Here is a 23,706-nt window from a genome sequence, read left to right as displayed (position 1 = left end):
GAAGAGAGATTGCGGAGGCTGGGCCTGTATTCTCTAGGATTTTGAAGAATGAGGTGACCTCATTGAAACTTACAAAATTCTTACAGGGCGTGACAGGGTGGATGTTGATAAAATGTTTCCCCTGTCCAGTATAAAACCAGGGGATATAGGCCGGAATTTTCCGGCCCCTCCTGCTGGCGGGATCTACCAGTCCCACTGAAGTCAATGGACATTTGAATGGTCCGTCACATCCTCCATGGGGGAACCCACTGTGGCAGGGCCGGAAAATCCTGGCCATAGCCTCAGAATAAGGGGTAGGCCAATGAGGAGGAATTTCTTTACTCAGTGGGTGGTGAATCATTGGGATTCGCTATCCCAGAGGGCTGTGAAATCTCAATCATTGACCATGTTCAAAACAGAAATCGATATATTTCTGGAGACATCAAGTGATATGGAAATAGTGCAGGAAAGTGGTGTTGAGGTAGATGATCAGCCACGATCTAACTGAATGACGGAGCAGGCTCGACAGGCTGAATGGCCTACTCCTGTTCCTATGTTCCATAACTTTGTGGCTCCTGGCTTCTCAGTGACAGAGTTTTCAAAGGAGGGAAGCTTTTTTTTGTGATGAATTGAGGTGGAAGTTTTTAAGAACTAATTTAACTCTATTTACCTCCCCAAATTCTGCACCAAAAGGGAAATTCAGAGCAGAATTCAGCCTGAGATTTCTAGATTTTTTAAATTATGACTGTCCAATCATAACTATGCTACAGTATTATAGATGCCAGATGATATTGGAGGTACATTGCTGTATCATTACTGAGTACCTCTAACCGCTACCTGAAGTCTTTCAGGTGAGAATAGGCTACTTACCCATTACCACCACAGCTGAGTTCAACCCCTTCTTCATCTGACCTCCACACGTATGCACTTTCAAACTTGGGTCACAAGATAGCAATCCTGAGTGAAACTCAATGATTTTTGTCTCTGTTGCTGAGGGTATTAAAGCTAATTGTGGTGCTCAATTGCCATCTTGGCTAAGATCAACGAACACAATATAGACCAGGGTTTCAACTTGGATTTTCCTGATTTACATGGTTCAATTCCATACTTGGCAGAAAACTTACCAACTCAGCCATAACAGAAGTTAAACAAATGGCTTCAAATGATATATTTTTAGGAATTGCAAAAATAAATATCAACATTTAGACCAGTGAAACTTTTTGAAAAAAAAAAGGCACACTCACCCTATCTAACCTTTTAGCTTCTATATGCCTGAGCAGCTGTTGTCTCCAGTCTAGAGGTATGTTAGCAGAGTTCTCATCTCCTTTCAACTGTGAAGACCTGATCCTTATATCATTGCTCTCTGAAGGCTTTTCACTGTAGTTACTGATGTTATAATCTGAAGGTAACTTCTCTAACAGAGCTGCCATGGTAGGCCTTGCTGAAACTGGCCTGGTTTGAGAAAACCCATAGCTTTCAGTACTGTAGCTTCTTGCAGACAAAGGTCTCCTCTGAGCTAAAGGTTTATCTTGGAAATTCCTACCCTGATTTTTTATGTCTTGGAATGTTGAATAATCTTCTTCATATCTTCCATTCCTTTTGAGATACTGTGATTCAACCAATGATGCGCTGTTCTGGTGTTCTAAAACACCTCTGAAATGTGTCCTGACATATCTGTCACTTTGTGGCAGCTCTGGAGCTTCGTTTACCCTTCGATGCAGCACCATTTCTGTGGAGGTTGCAAGGGAGTCACCCCTTCTTAAATATCCAGCCCTGTCCCCTTGACTTGAAAACCGAGGATTAGTTGGTTCATCGTTCACTGAAGGTTGGGAGAATGAATACATGTGTTCTACAGGTTGATAACCTCTGAAGGAGCGTGGGCTAATGAGATCTTTTGAAACATTTTTGCTTTGCTGTACACCATAGTCAACATTATGCGTAAAAGAAGTGGTTACTCGCCTCTCAGGTTTAACATTTACTGTACCTTGGGGATTGAAACTTTGGTCAAAATGGTATACTTTTTTTGTAATTGGAAACTTTTGAGAGATCTTTCCACTTCCATATGCCTCTGATAAATCTTCATCCAACAATGGAGCGGAAAGACTGCGTGACATTCCTTGTTCTTGTGTTGGCATTTGCTCCGGCATATCAATGCTACCTGGATTTTCTGAGCTGGAGCCATAACTGTCCAGTGGTATATTATAAATCTTGAAGGCCCCAATGTCAATTTCATCAATGCTTTGGGATTTCTTAAACTGGCCAGCTTTAACTGATCTCATCATTGGTGCAAGTCTCTCTGTACTTTTACTGACAATTATAGCACTCTTGGCAGACTCAGGTCTGCAGATATGTGTGAATTTATCTGCATGACTTCGATTTAAATTGGACTCTCTGGAGTTGAGAAAACTCCATGGAGCACTTGATGTAAATGGACTCGATAGTTCAGTAATTCCACGTGCTGACTGTTGTTCTGAATCTTTCCTATCAGGAATAGGACTGCTGAAAGGAGTACTATCCAATTTTGATGGAAATGCTGTCCTATCCTCAAATGGGCTAGGTGTCCTAGTCCAGTTCTGCCAAGGATTACTTGGAGGCACTTCAGTTTCTGGTGTATTTCTGACACTGTGTACTGTATGCACAGATTGTTCTAACTCCAGTGGAACACCTATAATTCTGTCCTGTCTCATTAGTGGCCTACGCCCATGGGCTGATGTGCTCCTTGATTTTGTGCTTATCAAAGGGTTGGCACTGGGATTTTCTAAGACTGCAGTGCTTTCTTCTGCGACAAAACCTGTATTGTCATAATGTGAATTATCATTCCACTTATCAGAAAAAGTTTCATTCATTGGACGCCTCTCAGTACGCTGCTGTAGGTTTGCTGTCGATGCTGCCTCCCTCTGGCTGAGTAAAGGTTTTGCTTCAATGTTTTGTTGAAATGTCTGTGTTAACCTGCTGAGTCAGAAGAATACAAGACATTTGAATGCAGATCAAAGAATTCCTGGTGTTTGAAAGTTTATTTATCCACTAACTCAGAAAGATTGAACAGCACTAAACTGTTCCTGCAGTTCTAACAGTAGAACATTGGAATATCAGCTGTCATTTTCTGATAAAAACAAAAAAAACTGCGGATGCTGGAAATCCAAAACAAGAACAGAATTACCTGGAAAAACTCAGCAGGTCTGGCAGCATCGGTGGAGAAGAAAAGAATTGACATTTCGAGTCCTCATGAGCCTTCGACAGTTCTGTCGAAGGGTCATGAGGACTCAAAACGTCAACTTTTTTCTTCTCCGCTGATGCTGCCAAACCTGCTGAGTTTTTCCAGGTAATTCTGTTTTTGTTTTGTCATTTTCTGATTTTGGTTGGGCCACAAGATAGTGGTGCAACACAGTGACACAGCATTTGAGCTGGGAGCTGATTTACTCAGTAACTTTTTGGCTCATGTCACAATCCTTTCTTGAGGATCACTTTCAAACATATTGCACCTGGACATGAAACAGCACTGGGCTCCACCTGCTAACAGTTGCCAAATTAAATACTTCTCACAGATAAACCAATTGGACAATTTAAAAAAATATGTCCATGAGGAAAAATATGGTATTGAGTTCTTATGTACTGGGGCCATGTCTACTATGAACTGCATTGAGCGCGAACTCATTTTACATATAACCTTTACTGTCAGAAGGCAGAGCTGCTGAGTTTTTCCAGGTAATTCTGTTTTTGTTTTTGACTTATCTCTAGTGGTTGTGCTTAGATTGGACCCAGAGTTCAAAGGCCAGTGTCTAACCCATAGCATTGGTCATCCATTCCTTACTATAGGTTTAAAAAACTTTGAGAAAAGCATTTGTAATCTTTATGACCATTATTAATTAGAAAGACTTCAGAGTCTGATTAGGGAATAGTATACAAAAACCTAATTACATAATTGTACCAATTTTCCCAACCTTCCAGTTTGTTGAACACTCTGCAATCTTACAGCTGGTTTGGAAAACAGTCTGGGATGAGAGTTACTTACAAAAACTGCTCAGGATACTGCACTTGAACTGCTATCAAAAATTATCCAACTAAGGCAGGTGGATCTGAGATTCAAGCTTGTGAGTTTCTAAAAGCCAAACACCTGACTATTTCAGTTAACGATTCTGCCCAGTTAGTGGAATGTATGCTTCAAAGTACCATTTTGTTTTGTCAAACCACCTGCCTGTCGAGAAAACTGTTAAAACATCTTATTTGTTTAATGGTCTTATTTAATTCTGCTCCCTGTAGATATAAGCTTTCTATAATTACCTTATTAATTAAAAGAAGAACAAACAGCAAATAGATAATGGTTTTTAACTCCATTGCAGCAATTATATTTGTGTGTGTCAAGGTTATACGAAGATAAAATGATCAAATACACCAAGCCTTTGGGCCAGAGCAACTGATCAAAACACATTCATTTTCTTTGGCTAAGTGCCTTATTTTCACTTTCTTTTTCCTTCACCTGGGAATAAATACAAAACCCCTTAGAATTTGCTGCTTCGAAACACAGTGAATTGGCTTCATCAGCAACTTTGTATTGTACTACAAATGAATTTTTGTTGTAATGTTTTGGAACACGGATCCCACAGGTTGGATTCTCCTTTAAGAATGCCCGCAAGTCACCCAATCAGTGCAGACATCATTAAATATGCTGTTCCATGGAAGCAGCCATTTAGATTTACATGTCATAAGAGGATTACATTTGCAGATGCATCCCTTGGCTTGGTCTTGCACCTAAAGACTGGGAAAGAATTAGGAGCATAGAAGCAGGGCTAAGTAGTGTATCATTGCGCTCCTGACCACCAGTATAAAACTCTCTGGGCTGCCAATTTGGAGGGACTAAAAACGCCTTTGCTGAATTCTCTGAAATGTCTTTGGCCTGGCCTTAGGACCAATCCGTGCACATCTTGGGCAAGTCCTTGGTCAGCATCCTTCAGTCACTGTGCCGGGCTATCCATTGATAATACTTTCTAGAAAATGAAACAGAAGACTGGGAACTTCCCCTCCCACTTCATTATAAAATAAATGCTACAGGTGCAAGAATTTCTGGCCCTCACTTCTCCCATTTGAAGATAAATTTGGGCCTTCCTCTCTCTCTCTCTGCCCCCCACACACACACCTTAAACCAGCTTATATTTCAACTCTTTCTTGGACTCGAACTCAAGTTCTGTCGAAGGGTCATGAGGACTCGAAACGGCAACTCTTTTCTTCTCCGCCGATGCTGCCAGACCTGCGAGTTTTTCCAGGTAATTCTGTTTTTGTTTTTGTTTTGGATTTCCAGCATCCGCAGTTTTTTTGTTTTTATATACATTTCAAGTTGTTGAACTTTCACCAGAATTGGCAAGTGTTATAGGTGAACAATGTGTAAGGAGAAGAGAGCCAAAGAAAAGTGATGGAGGAAAAAGAAGAGACTGGAGAGAGAATAGATGTATCTGAGATCCATAGGGTGTGAAAGTGTTTACAGCACAATTGTAGGGAGAGAAGGAAGCATGAAAAGTCTGGCAAGAAAGAGAAGGCTCCAGTGGTATGGGAGAATGGTGGGAGATGGCACCAGGGGGCAGTATACTCATAGCGTATTGGGTATCCCATTCTCGGGCATCTGCTTAAAATCATAGAATTACAAAGAATTACGACGCAGAAGAAAGTTGTTTGGCCTATTGTGTCCGTGCCAGCTCTCCGTGAGAGCACCTCAGCTGGCCCCACTCCGCCATTTGCCCGTGGCCCTGCAAATCTTTTCTCTTCAGGTTGTTATCCTATTCCCTTTTGAAAGCCACGACTGAACCTGCCTTCACCACACTCTCAGGCAGTGCATTCCAGATCCAAATCACTCACAATGTAAAAATATTTTTCCTCAAATTGCCTCTGGTTCTTTGGTCAATCACCTTAAATTGATGTTCTCCAGTTCTTGACTCATCCACCAATTAGAACAGTTTCTCCCTATCTACTCTGTCTAGGCCTTCATGATTTTGAACACCTACATCCTGTTAACCTTCTATTCTCCAAGGAGAACAAACCCAATTTCTCTAATCTATCCTCTTAATGAAGTCCCTCATTATGGAACCATTTTTGTGAATCTTTTCTGCACCCTTTCGTTGCTTTCACATTTTGCCTAAAATATGGTGTCCAGAATTGGACAGAATACTCCGTTGAGACTGAACCAATGTTTTATAAAGATTCACCATAATTTCCTCACTTTTATACTCCAAGGGCTGGATTTTATGGCTATAAGGTGGTGGGGCTTGCAGGAGTGGGGGGGGATGTGTAAAATTCCATGAGCATCATGCCTGCAGCCTACCTGCCTGCTCCTGCCACAATTTTACTAGGGTTGGTTGGATGACCCGACTGTCCGCTGGTCATTTGAGGCCCTTAAGTGGCCAATTAAAGCCCACTTAAGGGGCTCATCTTGGTGCTGCTGCTGAGGTTTAACCAGTGATAGGCGAGGCCCACACCAAGCATCCATCCCAGCAGCTTTCACTGCATAGACAGGTGGCAGGTAATTGAGGGGACGGGGTGCCTCATTAACAGGCACCAGGGGCCCGTCAGAGGCCCTCTCACATGTCTTCCCCCGACCGCCCACAACCTCCACCCCCATTTCCCTCCTTCTAGCTTCTCTAACCTGCGTCCCCACTCCCTTGCCCCTCATCCTCTGAGACCTGACAGCCTGGCTCGGGCAATGCCCCTAAATGTATATTTCACTCTGATTCCTTGTGTTTGGGGGCTGGCTGTGGTTCCAGCAGTGGCCACCACTCTCAATTGCACTGTTAGGGCTGGAGGGTTGCTGGACTGGCAGCTCTCTGAGGTGGGACTTCCTGCCCAGAAGGGGTTAGAAGTCTCGCCTTAAAGCATTTAGCGCCCCTCCGAGAATCAAATGACTATGGGGTGCGTCATCTGCATGGGGGCAAACCTGATCCTGACCATTTTGCTGGAGGGTTGGGGGGGTGATGCAGGGATCGCAGTGGCCGGTAATTCCAGCCTTATAGCCAGAATTTTTCAATTGGCTGGCGGGCTTGGCGGGAGCAGTCAGAGGTGTTCACTGAGCTGATTGTTGCCCGCGATCAGCTCAGCGCTGCCATTTTACACGGGAGGGCCAATTAAGGATGTCATCACGTGTCATTTTACGCGTTGGCATGTCAGGCTCATCCCTGCACGCTGACTGAAAAATCCTGCCCTATGTCTCTATTTATAAGGCCTAGAAGCTGGCATGCTTTGTTAACCATTTTTCCAATTTGCCCTGTTACCTTCAACAATTTGTGCACATATACCTCTGGGTCCTTTGCTCTCCAATCCCTTTACAATTGTACCCTTTATCTTACATTGCCTCTCCTCATTCATCCTACCAAAACATATCACTTCATACTGCGTTAAATTTCACCTGCAATAAGTCCGCACAATTAACCAGCCTTCAATGTCTTCTTGAAATCTATCATTATCCTCCTCACAGCCCACAATATTCCCAAGTTTTATGTCATGTGAAAATGTTGAAATTATACCTTGCGTACACAAGCCTAGGTCATTAATGTAGATCAAGACAAGCTGTGGTTCTAATACCAACCTCTGGACAACCTGACCATATCTTCTCCTCTGCCAGTGCAAAACAAAACTATCACTACTCTCTGTTTCCTGTTGCTCAGCCAACATCGTATTCATGCTGCCACTGCACTTTTTATTCCATGGGCTTCAATTTTGCTGGGAAGTATGTTCTACATGGCACTTTATCAAATGGTTTTGGTAGTCCAAGTACACCACCTCATCAACCCTCATCAACCCTCACTTTTACCTTATCAAAAATCTCAATCAAAATAGTTAAACACAATTTTCCCTTAACAAATCCGTGCTGACTTTCTTTAATTAATCTACTTTTGCCCAAGGGACTGTTAATTTTGCCCTGGATTATCATTTCTAAAAGCTTTCCCACCAGCGATGTTAAACTGGCTGGCCTGTAGCTGTTGGGCTTATCCTTACACCAGTTATGAAACAAGGATGTAACATTTTCAATTCCCCAATGCTCTGGCATCACCCCTGCTTTCACTGAGAATTTCCCTACTGGATGCAAAGCATTGTTCTGTTATCACAGGTAACAAATTGTCTTTGTCATTTATCTTGACCTCACTTACCTGCTTTCTTTTACATCGCATAGCCTTCACTCTCCAAAAAAATATTTAAATATCGTTTGAATTCAGATAATTTACCTCAGTAGTTTTTCTTTAATATATTGCATAAGTTTATTATTACTTTTTGTGGATAAAATACATCTGATTTTCCTTCTAACTATTTTAAAATGTTTAATATGTTTTAAATATATTAACCGGATATTTCATACACATTGCCATAATGAACAATGTCTGCCATTACTCCAGCTGGAAAAACTCGGAAGTGGTAGTGATCAGTAGTGTAATGACACTCCATAAATTCCTACTCTAATCTATCCATTAACATATTTAAAATAGTTAAACTGTGGAGAGAACTTTGCCCATTGCATCATTTTCTACTCTAATTTATTCTTTCCCAGGGCATTAAAGCTGCGAAACCCTTTACCTCACTCAGTCATACATTTCTCCCACTATCCAGTTTTTTTAAAACCAGAGCTTGATGCCACTAATTGCTGATTTACTTCATCTGAATATAAAAAGTGCAGAGGAAAAGTGAAGAAGTAATAAGAGGATCTTCTAAAGTAGAACGGTTGTCAGATGAGCGGTGGTGCTAATTAGGGACCAAAATGGAGATCTATTGATGGGGACAGAAGGCATTGAAGTACATAACTGAATAAATGCTTTGCATTGGCATTTGGCAAGGAAGAGGAATTTGCTTAAGCTACTGTAAATGAAGAATATGGATGAGATAAAAATAGATAAAGAGGTATTAGAAAGGTCAGCAGTACTTAAAGTGGACAAATCACCCAGTCCAGATGAGATGCATCCTAGTTATTGCAGGATGTAACAGTGGAAATTGCAGAGACACTGGCCAGCATTTTCCAATTCCTCTTAGATACAGGGTCTCTCAGAGGACAGGAGGATTGTTCTAAAAAGGCAGAAGGATAATCCTGGCAATTACAAGCCAGTCAGTTTAATGTCAGTGGTGGGTAAGTTTTTGGAAACAATGGCCTGGATTTTGCGGTAATGATGATGGCAAAACTGTCAACATTCGACATCATTAGAGCTGTGAAACTGACAGCAGTTTCTGGTGTGCACACATGCACAGTTGAAGACGGAAATCCAGATATTGCTCTCAGTGATACCATGCTCCTCCACAGGAAGAGCTGTTAAAAGTCCTCGCAGATAAAAATCTTAGAAATCATTTAAATTGACATGAACGTCCACTTTTTTATGCTATTAATCTCACTTTAAAAACTCTTGAATAAATTACGTCTTAGTGAGTGAGGTGTAACTGAGTTTTTAAACAGCAAACTAAACCATGAACACTGCTGAACAACCTCTCTCATCTTGAAACATTAGTATATTACACTTGTGGGATATCAAATTTTTCCACTATGATAACAAATTTCACAGATTTAAAAACAATTAAAGTTTATGATATTTTAGCTTTTATCTTAATGCCATGTGAATATCCCAATCTTATTTGCTGTCTGTAAAATAATTAAAAAGTGAAGGATAATCAGTGGTTTGCTGTCTGAGAATTTTTCAATGTGAAAGGCTGCTTAGCCTGCTTGATGATGTTACTGTTATTGGGCACTGCAAACTCCCTATAGCTGGCACCAGAATGAAATTAACATCAGGGCAGAATTTCACCCTTGTTGGGTGGGTTCGGCGGGGGCGGTCGGGAAGCCAACCGCTGCCCATGATCGAGGCCGAAAGACAATTTCACACTGGGTGGGCCAATTAAGACCCACCCAGCATGAAGCATGAGCTGCAATGCTCAGCGCTGCCTGTGCGGGCGGGGGGGAGGAGTGCAAGCGGGGCAAGCATGGCCTTTGCGCATGGGCATGAGTGCACACTTCATAATCTCCCTGAGGCACAGAGCTGCCTCAGCGAGATGAAGCATTTTCAAACAAAAAAAAAAGGAATGAATATTGTCATAAAACATGTCCTCTCATGTGACTCTGACACATGAGCAGGTATATATTATTAATTATATTTTAAAAATGTTATTTTATTTTTATTTGATTTAGGAAACCTCATCCCGCCTGTGGATGAGATTTCCTAAAAAGTGCAAAGGCCACTTGGCCTTTTCACCTGCCTGCCAACCGTAAGGTCGGATGGGCAGTGAAAAATTTAACTCAATTGATAATTTAATGGCCTGAACAGGCCTTTTAATTATTGGCGGGTGCGCGATGGAATTGGCAGCATGCCCGCCGAACGACTGCGCATTGACATCAGGACATTCGCCCGACATCAACGGGTGTCATTTCACGCTCAAGCAGGTCGGGCATACACCCACACGCTGAGCTAAAAATTTTGCCCCAGGAAAAGTAAAATCCATATCACAGAGATCACTAAATCTTTGTGGACAGCTTTGTTTGAAGTCAGCGGCAATTTATTGCTAACCACAAAATCCAGGCCATAGTTCAAGGGAAAATTAACAGCTATGTGGACAAGCATGGACTAATAAAGGAGAACCAGTATGGATTTATTATCAGCAAATCATGTTTGGCTAAGTTGATTGAGTTTTTTTGATGAGCGAACAGATAGGGTGAATGATGACAGTGCAATTGATGTATATATGGCTTTCAGAAGATGTTTGATAAAGTACCACTCGTTATGCTTGTTAGCAAAATTTATGCCTGGGAGATAAAAGGGCTGGTAGCAACATAGCTACAAAATTGGCTACAAAACTGAGTTGTTGTGAATGGAATGGAGTTATCCAAGATTCAGTTCTCGGACCATGTGATTCTGTGACCACATTAATGACATGGACTTGGGCCTACAATGTAGAACTTCAAAATCTGCAGATGCCACAAAACTTGGAACTGCAGTAAACCCACATAAAACACTAGTTCAGTCCCAGCTAGAGTATTGTGTCCAATTCTGGACACCACACTTTAGAAAGGGTGTGAAGGCTTTGAGGAGGATACAAAAAAGATTTATAAGAATAGTTCCAGAAATGAGGGATTACAGTTACATGGGTTGCTCTCCTTAAAACAGAGAAGGCTAAGAAGAGACTTGACAGAGGTGTTTAAAATTATGAAAGCTTTAAATATAGAAACAAAATGATACTGCTTCCAAAAGCTGAAGTGCCAATACCAGAGCTATTGTTAAGGTGATTAAGGATTGATATGAGGAAATTTCCTTTTTACACAACAAAGATTTGGAATGCACTGTCTGAAGGGATGGTGGATACAGATACAATAGTAGCTACAAAACGGAAGTGAATAAATGTTTAAAGAAAAAAATGCAGCAATATGGAGAAGTGGGATAAACTGGATTGCTCTTCCAAAGAGTTGGTGCAAATCTGATGGGTCAAATGGCATCCTTCTGTGCTGCACTATTCTATGGACAGAATTTTTTGCTGAGCGACTGGGTGCATGTCTGACACACTCAAGAGTAAAATAGCATGTGATGATGTCAGGTGAGCGTCCCGATGTCATCGCGCACTCGCGTGATATTTCGGTTGGCAGGTGCGCGCTAAACTCGGAAGTGCGCCCTCCGACAATCAGGAGGACAATTAAGCATATTAATGGTGAAATTAACTGGGATTTTTCGCTGCCCGTCAAATGTTACGGTTGGCGGGCGGGTGAATCAGCCAGGCGGCCTTTATATTTTTCAGGAAACCTTATCCAAGGGAGGTTTCCGTTATTAAATTTAAAAAAAAAATCTATGCACATAATTTTTATGACGTCTATGCTCAAGTGACTGCTTGTATTGCATGGGCATTGTTTTCCAGATTTAAAAATCTTGATTTGATACTTCTGAAGTCTTCAGCTCCCTGAGGCAGCTCTCTGCCTTCAGGGAGCTTTCTGTGAGCGCTCACCTGTGCCTGCACTGACTTCAGCGTTAGCCCTCCTCCCCCTCCCCAACCCAGGCAGTGCTGATCATATCAATGCACACTTCACAGTGGCTGGCTGTTAATTGGCCAGCCAGCGTGAAATTGCGGTCGGGGGCCGATTGCAGGTGGCGGTCCATTTTCCGGCCGCTCCTGGGCCCACCGATCCTGCCCTATGATTCTCTGATCTTTTCTCATGTCATTTTAACCTTGGTGGTGCCTTACAATCCTGCAATATGCAGCTAGGCCTTAAGTCTCATTTTACTTTTCAATGAGAAAAGGAATATTTTGAAAGTAAACAAAATAATTTGCTCACTATTATTGGAAAAGTAGAATGTGCAATGATTAAAAAGGTATTAATAACGTCTATACTATGATATACATTTTGCAATGAACACACACCTGTTTCCCCAGGAGGAAGCTGCCACACCATCTTTGACTGCAGTCTGCAATGTACTGACTTTAATAGGTGCTCCAGAAGAAGCAGAAGACCCTTGAGAAGGTGAGTAGTCTGAGTAGGTACCTGAGGACGCACTGTTGTTGATTCTGTCACCTTCTGATTCATCTGTTGATTCTTAATATACAAAATAATATTGAATAAATGTTTCTACATTAATTATTGAAAATACTTCTTAAAATAATATTTTCAAATTTCTTAAAATAATATTTTCAAAATCTTAAACATGTAAAATACAATTTGGGAGTAAAATGTTTAAACTAAAGAGAGCAGTTATTTTGTTACATTATATAGTCTTCATTAGAAATAAAAAACAGAGTCTCTGTGGAAAATGCACCATCAGTCCAGGAGAATATTCATTCACTGTCCTTTGTCCTGTCATGAGTTAATTATTCCCGGCTGCGGTAGCACCTAGAGTGCTACAGTTGTCCTCAGTGTTCATGTGCGAGAGAGGTGGAAAGTCAGATAGGGCTCCCATTCCTGTCATTTTCACGTGACCCCTGTTGAAAAGAACAGGTGTGTGGGAAAAGGGAGCTAACCCACTGTAATGTCTCCAAGGGCAACTTGCCTATTGGCACTCAATATGTTCATATAAGAACGGTTACTTGAATGTGGTCCTGGACCGCTGTCGTCACCTGTAGAATGAATGAATCAGCATCGTCAGAGCTAGAGGAGAGGAGAAAAGTTTTTTAAAAATGAAATCACTAGGTAAAGAACAATCATATTAAAATAACTCTGTTATTCAACTACTGACAGGAAAATAGAAATCCCATCTGTGGAAAACAACTGCTCAAGAGAGATTGCTATGTCAGAATGATATCCTGGAGGTTTTCATCAAGTAGTTTTGATGGCCTTTAATGGTTTTATTTTATAAACATAGGCCAAGGTTTTATGGCCCTGCCCACAACATGTCTCCTCCCCGGCGGATGCGGCAAGCCATTTAAATCACCATTCAGTTTGGCGGGACCGTAATATCCCACTGGCTGGGAGGAGTCATGAATTCCTGGCCATAATTTTTTCCTTTCTTTCTTTCAAGTTGCATTCCAAGAGCCCAACAGCTGTGAGCTGGCACTCGGCATTTATGATGGTACAGCTGGCATCTGTAGCCCAGTAGCAGAGTTTTAAACCCAATTAAGGATGTGTACCAACAAAACTGTACTGCTCAATTGGCTGTTCAAATCCCTGGTGTGCTGCTCATGCTACCACTTAAATTGCTGTTGCACCCGTAAAAATGCCTTCTCAGGAAAAAAATCAACTTCATTTAATTAAAGCCCATTGAAAGAATATTAGTATTTAATTATAATGGAATGCTTAAATGGTTATTTAAAATTCAACCTGGAAGCCTGCTCACAGCCTGTGTATGTGGTGCTCACACTATTGTACTGATCATTTGGAAACCTGCTCAGATTCCACTGTAGTTGGCATTTTTGGACCCTTACCTGTTATTTTCTCCTCTCTTTTGTCTTCATTGCCATGAGTCAAGTTACCCTTTGCAGTTTTATAAACAAACTTTTTCCAACCTCACTGCTGGTTCTGATGAAAATGGTAATCAATATTTCTTTTTTAAATGCTGCCAATCACTGACAACATGAGTTTCAATAGCCTTCCTTAGTAGTCTATGTCAGAAGTCTGACTACACTTTTTTAACTGCTTAATTTTGAACTTGATTCCCTGCTACTTGAACAATTTGCTTGGTTCAACTTCATAAATACCTTTCATAATTTTAAATTCTGAATAAACCCATGTTAAAAATTCTTGCATTTCTAAGACAGCAAGTCCAATACCCTTAGGTTTTCCTCATAACCGAGGTATCCAATATCTAGGATGATCTGGAAGAGTGGTGTGAGGTGATTATTCTCAACATATATTTTTTCTTGGATTACTTCAGGCCTACAGCTATTGCTAGGTTGCATCTTATTTTTTGTCCCCTGACAACCTTTGGTATTGTATCACTTTGAATGTGTGCAACAGGCACAGAATGTTCCAATACTTAGTACATTTGATCCCGTCTACTAACAAGAGTGGGACCCTCTTGGCGTATTTTGATAGGCCACCCAGATTAGTTCAAGAATTGGTGACGAATAGCCCAAGGGTCAGTCAGTTTTAGTCAGTCAGACAGTCAGGAGCAGGGGAAGAAGCTCCATGCTGTTAAAGTGCTGCTGTTAGCTCTGAGGAGCTGGATGGGGCTCAGTGAGATCCTGGGAGCCTTTTGGTAGCTCCGTGCAGTTGGGGCCCAGAAGAAGACCTGGGAGTCATTTGCTGGTTCTGTGTTACTGAGAGAGTTTAGGCTCAGAAGAAGCCATTGATAGCTTGGTGCAGCTGAGAGTCGGGGGCTCAAGAAAGCCTACATGACTGGGTGTGTTCAACAGCTGGGAGAAGAGACTCCAGGCAGCAGAGGCTGTGGTTAGCAGTCTCCAGGCAGTTAGGGCTCTGGAGAACTTCTGAGGAGCTGAGAATGCGGTGGAAGCTCACTGGTTCCATGCCGGAAGGGACTAAAGTTGAGAAGAATCCCTGTGGGCCATATATAACTTGGTGCAGCTGGGAGACTGGAGTTCAGAAAAACCCAAGCAGAGAGACCACCAGGGAAAGAACCAACAGGAAGAGACAACTGGTAGTAGCCACCAGGGAGAGAAACCACTGGGGAGGGGAGCAAAGAAAGAGGCTCTAAATAGTAAAGGTTTGATAGGCTCCAAATGGTGAGGGTTTGGGTGAAGCCCTGGAGAGCTGAAAAAGCAGCGGCAGTTTGCTGACTCCGTGCGGCAGCCTGATGGGGCAAAGATAACCCTGTGGAGCACTGGTATTCTGCTCAGCATGGTCAAAGCGCTGAAGTTGTGCCTGTGAGTTGGTGCTGGAGTGAAAACTTGGGAATCCAGGAGAACATAGTCTCGAGAGAAAAGAATGAAACCCTGGGAGGTGAGTAGTCATTGAGGCAGTCTAAGTCGGAGTGGCTTTTGAAGGAATGCAGAGGCTAGATATTCAAAAGTGGAGACTTGACCTCCCTCATGAGGGAGACAGAGTTTTAATGAGATTGTGTAATTCACAGTGGATACTGCAAATGTCTGGGTGAGTTGCTGAGAAATCCACGGAATCTGTCTTGGTCACATCTGCCATTTATAATGCAGTGTAGTGTGTTCGACCACAGTTTGCCTGTCACTTCACATGTACCTCATGTTAATTATGAATGCTAGAGTGTAAGATTGATATTGGAAATTGTTATGGTTATCTGACTTTGTAAAGTTTATTTTGTTTGTTTAAAATTGGGTAATCTTGTGGCTTTATTTTCTTAGTAAGTACATGAGGTCTCAAACTTTGTTATTTTAAACAAAACGTTACTGAGCCTAACTGGATCGTACCAAAATTTGGAGCTCTGGTCCAGGATCAAAACAGGTTCTTTACTGAAACCATATGGGTCTGTAATTTACTGCGGCAGCAGTGTTGGTGACTAATGCTATAATTTAGTGACCAATTGACACCATAATGTGCTGGGGGTCTGATTAAAATACGCCACAGCAGCATCATTCTATAATAATCTAAGTCGCGGTGGCAAAGTAGTGTTAATTCTGCAAATTTGGGATTCTCATTGATTTGGTTGGGGGGGGGGTGGAGCTGTTATAACTATGATTGCAAGAGACTCTGTAGCAGTGCAAAAGCCCCAGCAAATTATAGCATGCCTAAGTAATGGCATAAGTCATTCGTCACAATTTCCTAGAGTTTCTGCACCATAATAATGATGTATGCCATAGATGTACCATTACCAAAGCAAAATTTTCAGCAAATTCTGGTCCCATGAGAAATTTGTAGAATGGATATTAAGCACTGGTGTTTCCTACCCTTCCTGCCCACAGAGAAAACAATTGCACCGCATCCACTCCCCCATCCCTTTTCATTATGAGGTTTTCACTAATGCAATACCCTGGTATCCTCTTGGCTTTTATTGAGTTGACACTGTACCTTTCTTTTCTTTACCCAACAAGACAACTTTGGGTTTGAATAATGGAGTTTCAGTAAGAGTAGGCCGCAGTTCTCCCATTCTCAGATCATTTGGCGAGTCTCCTAGGGATCTCTGTAGAAGAGAGAAAAGCAAACCTTTCAAGAAAACAAATAAGGGCAATATTTAAAAGAAACATCTTACCTGCAACACAGCCATTACAATGACAAGAGCAAGACTTGTCCTGCAATAAGACCTTCTACCAGCAATTCATTCTTTAATAACTAGTAAATTTTATAAATATTTTTTCCACTATATTTCCTCCATTCATTCCTGAAGGTGCTTCAGACTCAGGTTGAGCTAAAATAGCAAGTATTAGAAGGAATTCTGACCATTAGTGGTTTCATTGAAGAATTGTTACTGCTGACAAAACAGGTGTGAAATTGGTGGAGCAGCGAGGCTGGCCTCCTGAAGCCGATGTTGGAAGGCCTGAAGAACTTTTAAGTTTGGGATGTAGCCAGCGAACGGCAGACACCAAATCTGCCAGATCCTGGGAGGGGGAGCCAATCCTAGAGAAGGTTAAACAGGATCGCAGTGGGCCACAACATTTGTGTGCAACTAAAAGGGGAACTCTGGAGGTTTCTGAACCCAGAAGAATAAAGCAAAAACATTTTGGGATGCTTTTCTGCAGAGATCCAGGATCACTGGTAAGGCTGATGCATGGCAACACTCTGCTTATCTGCACTTCAAAATGCAATTGGCCTCCTTTAACAGCACAGGATAAACTTGAATATTTAAAGAGCCTCCTGCTTAAAGCAGACAAACATATTGTCATCCATTTACAAACATGCCTGAGATGGCACCCTGAGTCCTGCCAATTTTCAACTGCTAGCTATCTATTTTGTAGTCAAAAAATGGGCGGGTTGCAGTTGAAAATCACCTCAAAAATGCCGAAGGCCTTAACCTCACAGCAGTTGAACAGTGGTCAGACATAGAAACTGTGAGTGTTTCTTCTCCCATTCTCCTACCCTCTTCCTAGAGATTCTTAGGATGACAGCAGCACCCAGTACTAATCTGACTGAGGTCAACAGAGCTTGGAAATCAAAATTGGAATCTCTGCTCTGTATGGACTGTGCCTTTTTCATCAACAACCTGTTACAAATCAATGAAGCTGCACTTTATTCATTGGCCTAAATTTTCAGCTCAGTGGGTGGGTGCGATCAGCGGGCCTGGGAGCAGTTGGGAAACGGACTGCCAGTCGCGATCAGCCCCCAGCTGTGATTTCACGCCGGCTGGCCAATTAACACTGAAAAGCTCAGTGCTGCCGGTATGGGGGTGGGGTGAGGATGAGTGATGACATTTCAGCGGGCACAGGCAAGTGGTGAGAGAAAACTTACTGAGGGCAGAGAGCTGCCTCAGGGCATTACACCCGAAAACCATGAAAAATCAGGAAAAAAATGTCCAAGCATCACAATCAGTCATCTGAACATATACATGATAAAAATGGAAAAACTCAGCAGGTCTGGCAGCATCGGCAGACAAGTAAAGAGTTGACGTTTCGAGTTCTCATGACCCTTCGACAGATCTAGGTGAATCCCAGGAAGGGGTGAAATATATGCTGGTTTAAGGTGGTGGGGGAGAGGTTGGGTGGGGGGAGAGAAGTGGAGGGGGGTGGTGTGGTTGTAGGCAAAAGCAGTGATAGAAGCAGATCATCAAAAGATGTCACAGACAGCAGAACAAAAGAACACATAGGTGTCGAAGTTGGTGATATTATCTAAACGAATGTGCTAATTAAGAATGGATGGTAGGGCACTCAAGGTATAGCTCTAGTGGGGGTGGGGGGAGCATAAAAGATTTAAAAATATTTAAAATTAATGGAAATAGGTGGGAAAAAGAAAAATCTATATAATTTATTGGAATAAAAACAAAAGGAAAGGGGAAGAAACAGAAAGGGGGTGGGGATGGAGGAGGGAGATCAAGACCTAAAGTTGTTGAATTCAATATTCAGTCCGGAAGGCTGTAAAGTGCCTAGTCGGAAGATGAGGTGTTGTTCCTCCAGTTTGCGTTGGGCTTCACTGGAACAATGCAGCAAGCCAAGGACAGACATGTGGGCAAGAGAGCAGGGTGGAATGTTGAAATGGCAAGCGACAGGGAGGTTTGGGTTATTCTTGCGGACTGTCCGCAAGAATAACCCAAACCTCCCTGTCGCTTGCCATTTCAACATTCCACCCTGCTCTCTTGCCCACATGTCTGTCCTTGGCTTGCTGCATTGTTCCAGTGAAGCCCAACGCAAACTGGAGGAACAACACCTCACCTTCCCACTAGGCACTTTACAGCCTTCCGGACTGAATATTGAATTCAACAACTTTAGGTCTTGACCTCCCTCCTCCATCCCCACCCCCGTTCTGTTTCTTCCCCTTTCCTTTTGTTTTTTTTCCAATAAATTATATAGATTTTTCTTTTTCCCACCTATTTCCATTATTTTTAAATATTTTTAAATCTTTTATGCTCCCCCCACCCCCACTAGAGCTATACCTTGAGTGCCCTACCATCCATTCTTAATTAGCACATTCGTTTAGATAATATCACCAACATCGACACCTATGTGTTCTTTTGTTCTGCTGTCTGTGACATCTTTTGATGATCTGCTTCTATCACTGCTTTTGCCTACAACCACACCACCCCCCTCCACTTCTCTCCCCCCACCCAACACCCCCCTCCCCCTCCCCCCCCCCCCCACACCCCCCACACCCCCCCACCACCTTAAACCAGCTTATATTTCACCCCTTCCTGGGATTCACCTAGTTCTGTCGAAGGATCATGAGGACTTGAAATGTCAACTCTTTTCTTCTCCGCCGATGCTGCCAGACCTGCTGAGTTTTTCCAGGTAATTCTGTTTTTGTTTTGGATTTCCAGCATCCGCAGTTTTTTGTTTTTATACATGATAAAAATGTTGTCCATAGATTTTTATTTTTATTTAATTTAATAACGGAAACCTCATCCACCCTTGGATGAAGTTTCATGAAAAATGCAAAGTCTGCCCGGCCGATTCGTCCATCCGCTAACCGTAAAGTTGGATGGACCATGAAAATTCAGAGACAGATGGGCTTAATTGCCCTTTTAATTGTTGGCAGGTGTGCTTCCGACTTTTGCGCATGCCCACTGAGCAAAATATCATGCTAACGCGGGATGACATCGGGACGCTCACCCAACGCCTTCTCGCATGATTTTACGCCCGAATGGGTCGGGCACGCGCCTGCTCGTGGGATGTAAAATTCTGCCCAATGATTATTCAAATGATATTTTTTTCATTTTTCAGCAGTTCCTTTATTTTGGCACAATGGAACTGTGTGACTTAAAGATTTTAGCCTGGACTTCCACCATGTCATTATGCTGTTGGAATGACTAGCCTTCTGGTTGCCTAATTATTTTTGGTGCATTCCCTGACTTCTATGAGGTAGTCCACCTTGAAGTGCTAGAGAGGTGTATGGAAATGCAGGAAGCCCTATTTCTTTTTAATTATAAGATTAAAATCAATTATAATTGATAACACTGAGGATTGCCTCCATCATGTGTAGCACTACCACCGTGCTAAATGGGATAGGTTTAGAACAGATCTAGCAGCTTAAAACAGGGCATCCATGAGGGGCTTTGGCCCATCAGCAGCAGCAGAATTGTATTATAATTATAAGTTTAAAGTTTAGGGTGGAGGCAGTGGCATAGTAGTAATATCACTGGACTAGTGATCCAGGTGCACTGGTTCAAATCCCACTATGGTAAAATTTAAATTCAATCAATAAATCTGGAATTAAAAGCTAGTTTCAGTAATAGTGACCATGAAACCATCATTGATTGTTGTGAAAACCCATCTGGTTCACTAATGCCCTTCAGGGAAGGAAATCTGCCATCCTCACCTGACATTGCCTATATGTGACTCCAGACCAACAGCAATGTGGTTGACCAGTAAATGGCCTAGCAAGCTACTCAAACCACTACAAAGTCAAAAAAGAATGAAACTGTAAGTGCCACCCGGCATTGACCTGTGGACCAGAAATCACAATGGCACACCCAGACATGTCAAATCTGCAAAATCCTCTTTACCAAAATCTGGGGGCTTTTGGCCAAAATTGGAAGAGCTGTCCCACAGACCAGTCAAATCATACCTCACAATATCCCAGCCATCAACCATGCCACCATTATCATCTCTGGGTATGTCCTGTCCCACTGGCAGGACACACCAACCAAGTGTGGCGACAAAATGGTATAAAGTTGGGAACAAGTTGCCCTCAAAGTTCTCAACATTGACTTCAGATATCATGACGTCTCATGGCATCAGGTCAATCATGGGCAAGGAAACCTACAGCTGATTACCTACTAATATCCCACCTCAGCTGATGAATCAGTACTTTTACATGTTGAACACCAAGTGGAAGACATACTGAGAGTGCCAAGGGCACTGAATGTACTCTGGTTGGGGGACTTCAATGTTCATCATAAAGAGTGGCTTAGTAGCACCACTGCTGACCACGCTGGCCGAGTCCTAAACAGGGCCTGCAGAAGGTGGTGGGGGAACCAATAAGAGGGAAAAACCTATTTGACCTTGCCTTGCAAATCTACCTATCGCAGGTGCATCTGTCCATGATAGTATTGGTAGGACTGACCACTGCACAGTCCTTGTGGAGACGAAATCCTGTCTTCACACTGAGAATACCCTCCATCATGTTGTGTGCCACTACCACTGTGCTAAATGCAATAGATTTAGAACAGATCTAACAGCTCAAAACAGGGCATCCATGAGAGGCTTTGGCCCATCAACAGCAGCAGAACTGGATGCAACCACAACCTGTAACCTCATGGCCTGGCATATCCCCCACTCTATCATAATGATCAAGCCAAGGATCAACCCTGGTTTAATGAAGAGTTCAGGAGGGCATGCCAGGAGCAACACCAGGCAAACCTAAAGATGAGGTGTCAACCCGATGAAGCTACAACACAGAATTACTTGCATACCCAACAGTGAAAGCAGCATGTGATAGAACAGATCTATGCAATCCCACAACCAACCGATCAGATCTAAGCTCTGCAGTTCTGCCACATCCAGTCAACTCGCTGGAGCAGAAGGCTCCACAAATATTCCCATCCTCAATAGTAAGGGAGCCCAGCACATCTGTGCAAAAGACAAGGCTGCACCATTTGCAACCATCTTCAGACAGACTTCAAGTCTGTCAGAAATTCAGAGTGGAGGTCCATCTTGGCCTCCTCCTGAGGTCCCCAGCATCACAGTCTTCAATTAATTCTATTCACTCCACATGATATCAAGAAACAGCTGAAGGCTGAGTCGGGAGTTGAAAAGGAGCGCGAGAGGAGCTGGGAGTTGAAAAGGAGCGCAAGAGGAGTCAGGAGTTGAAGAGAAGCACGAGAGGAGTCAGGAGTTGAAGAGAAGCGCGAGAGGAGTCGGGAGTTGAAGAGGAGCGCGAGAGGAGTTGAGAGTTGAAGAGGAGCGTGAAAAAAGCTGGGAGTTGAAGAGAAGCGCGAGAGGAGTCGGGAGTTGAAGAGGAGCGCGAGAGGAGTCGGGAATTGAAAAGGAGCATGAAACGAGTCGGGAGTTGAAGAGAAGCTGGGCGAGTAGGGCTGATTGAGGGAGTTCGGTGAGGAGGGAATGAGGTGATCCTTTGAGTACCATGAGTACAGCCGGGTAAACATTTGCTACTTTTATTGCTTATAGTTTTTAAGGTCTTATTTTGTGGTTCATCATTTGTAGGGGCTATATTCTGTAACAACGAGGAGCAGGGAAGAAGGGACTGAGAGTAATTGATATTAAGTATCTTCCAAAAGGTTTAATTAAATTTAAAGGCTTAAGTCATGGCAGGAGAGCTCAAAGCCATGATGTGCTCCTCCTGCTCTTTGTGGGAAGCCGGGCACATTTCCAGTGCCAGGGGCCAACATGTTTGTGGAAAGTGTCTCCAGCTGCAGCTCCTGGAAGTTGGGGTTTTGGAGCTGGAGTGGCAGCTGGGGACACTCTGGAGCATCTGCGAGGTGCAGAGTATTGTGGATGGCATGTATAGAGAGGTGGTCACACCGCAGGCTAAGAGTCCTCAGGCAGGAAGGGAATGGGTGACCACCAGGCAAAGCAAGAGGACTAGGCAGGCAGTGCAGGAATCTCCTGTGGCTATTCACCTGCAAAACAGATATACTGCTTTGGATACTGTTGGGAGGAATGGCCTCTCAGGAGAAAGCAGCAACAGCCAGAGGATTCGAGTGCAGGAACAGGGATGTCTTGCTGCAATTGTACAAGGCCTCGGTGAGACCACACCTGGAATATTGTGTGCAGTTTTGGTCTCCTTATCTGAGGAAGGATGTACTTGCTATAGGGGGAGTCTGTGAAGGTTTACCTGACTGATTCCTGGGATAGCAGGACTGACATATGAGGAGAGATTGAGTCGATTAGGATTATATTCGCTGAAGTTCAGAAGAATGAGGGGAGATCTCATAGAAACCTATAAAATTCTAACAGGACTAGACAGGGTAGATGTAGGAATGATGTTCCCAATGGTGGGGGAGTCCAGAACCAGGGGTCACAGTCTGAAGATATGGGGTAGATCATTTAGGACTGAGATGAGGAGAAATTTCTTCACCCAGAGTGTGGTGAGCCTGTGGAATTTGTTACCACAGAAAGTAGTTGAGACCAAAACATTGTATGTTTTCAAGAAGGAGTTAGATATAACTCTTGGGGTGAAAGGGATCAAAGGGTATGGGGAGAAAGCGGGAGCAGGTTATTGAGTTGGATGATCAGCCATGAGCATAATGAATGGCCTACTCTTGCTCCTAGTTTTTATGTTTCTATACTGCAAAGACTATGGACCCTGACAACAAAAAGGAAATTTGGATGAGATGCCTTCTGACCCTCTTCAAGCTCAGTATGATTCCTGGCTAAGCTTAGTTGTTGCGCTGAATGTAAAATCATTTGTCAGTCTTACACTGTCTGACTCAGTACGTCACAGAGTTCAACATCTTTTATTCATCTCTGGTCTAGGTGGAATGAGACCCAATACGCTTATTCTTGGTTTCTACGATGACTGTGTTCCGGAGAATGGTTTGCAACAAATTCCAGCATTTTCATGCAATAGCTCTTCCACCCTGAATGAACAAGATTTCAGCTTACAGCCCAATTTTCCACCAGTCAGAAATGCTTCATCTCCGAAAGCACTGTCAGGCAAAGAGTATGTGGCCATTATTTCTGATTCCATCAAAATGTTACTGAAGACTTGTGCTCCAGAACTTGCTGTGCCCCTAGCCAAGCTGTTCCAGTACACCTACAACACTGGTATCTACCAGGCAACATGGAAAAATGTCCACATATGTCCTGTCCACAAAAAGCAGGACAAATTCA

The 23,706-nt window shown here is 42.8% G+C and overlaps 1 protein-coding gene across 2 annotated transcripts in view; it reads right to left on the bottom strand.

The window, feature by feature from the left end:
• The window catches only part of lrrc7 (leucine rich repeat containing 7), a 331,680-nt gene that overhangs the window by 78,382 nt on the left and 229,592 nt on the right, over nt 1-23,706 (bottom strand). The window contains exons 16-18 of one of the 2 annotated variants that reach the window (XM_041208419.1): nt 16,340-16,451; nt 12,334-12,505; nt 1,224-2,928 (exon numbers count right to left, since the gene is read on the bottom strand). In XM_041208419.1, the coding sequence (XP_041064353.1) occupies nt 1,224-2,928; nt 12,334-12,505; nt 16,340-16,451 (1,989 nt within the window). The remainder of the gene's footprint in view (nt 1-1,223; nt 2,929-12,333; nt 12,506-16,339; nt 16,452-23,706) is intronic. The other variant, XM_041208420.1, reaches the window with a different exon arrangement.

Source organism: Carcharodon carcharias, chromosome 16, assembly GCF_017639515.1.
Source record: "Carcharodon carcharias isolate sCarCar2 chromosome 16, sCarCar2.pri, whole genome shotgun sequence".
In the NCBI taxonomy this organism is placed as follows: Eukaryota; Metazoa; Chordata; class Chondrichthyes; order Lamniformes; family Lamnidae; genus Carcharodon; species Carcharodon carcharias.
The sequence above is the reverse complement of the archived record's forward strand: the minus strand, read 5'-3'. Positions and strand labels throughout refer to the sequence as shown.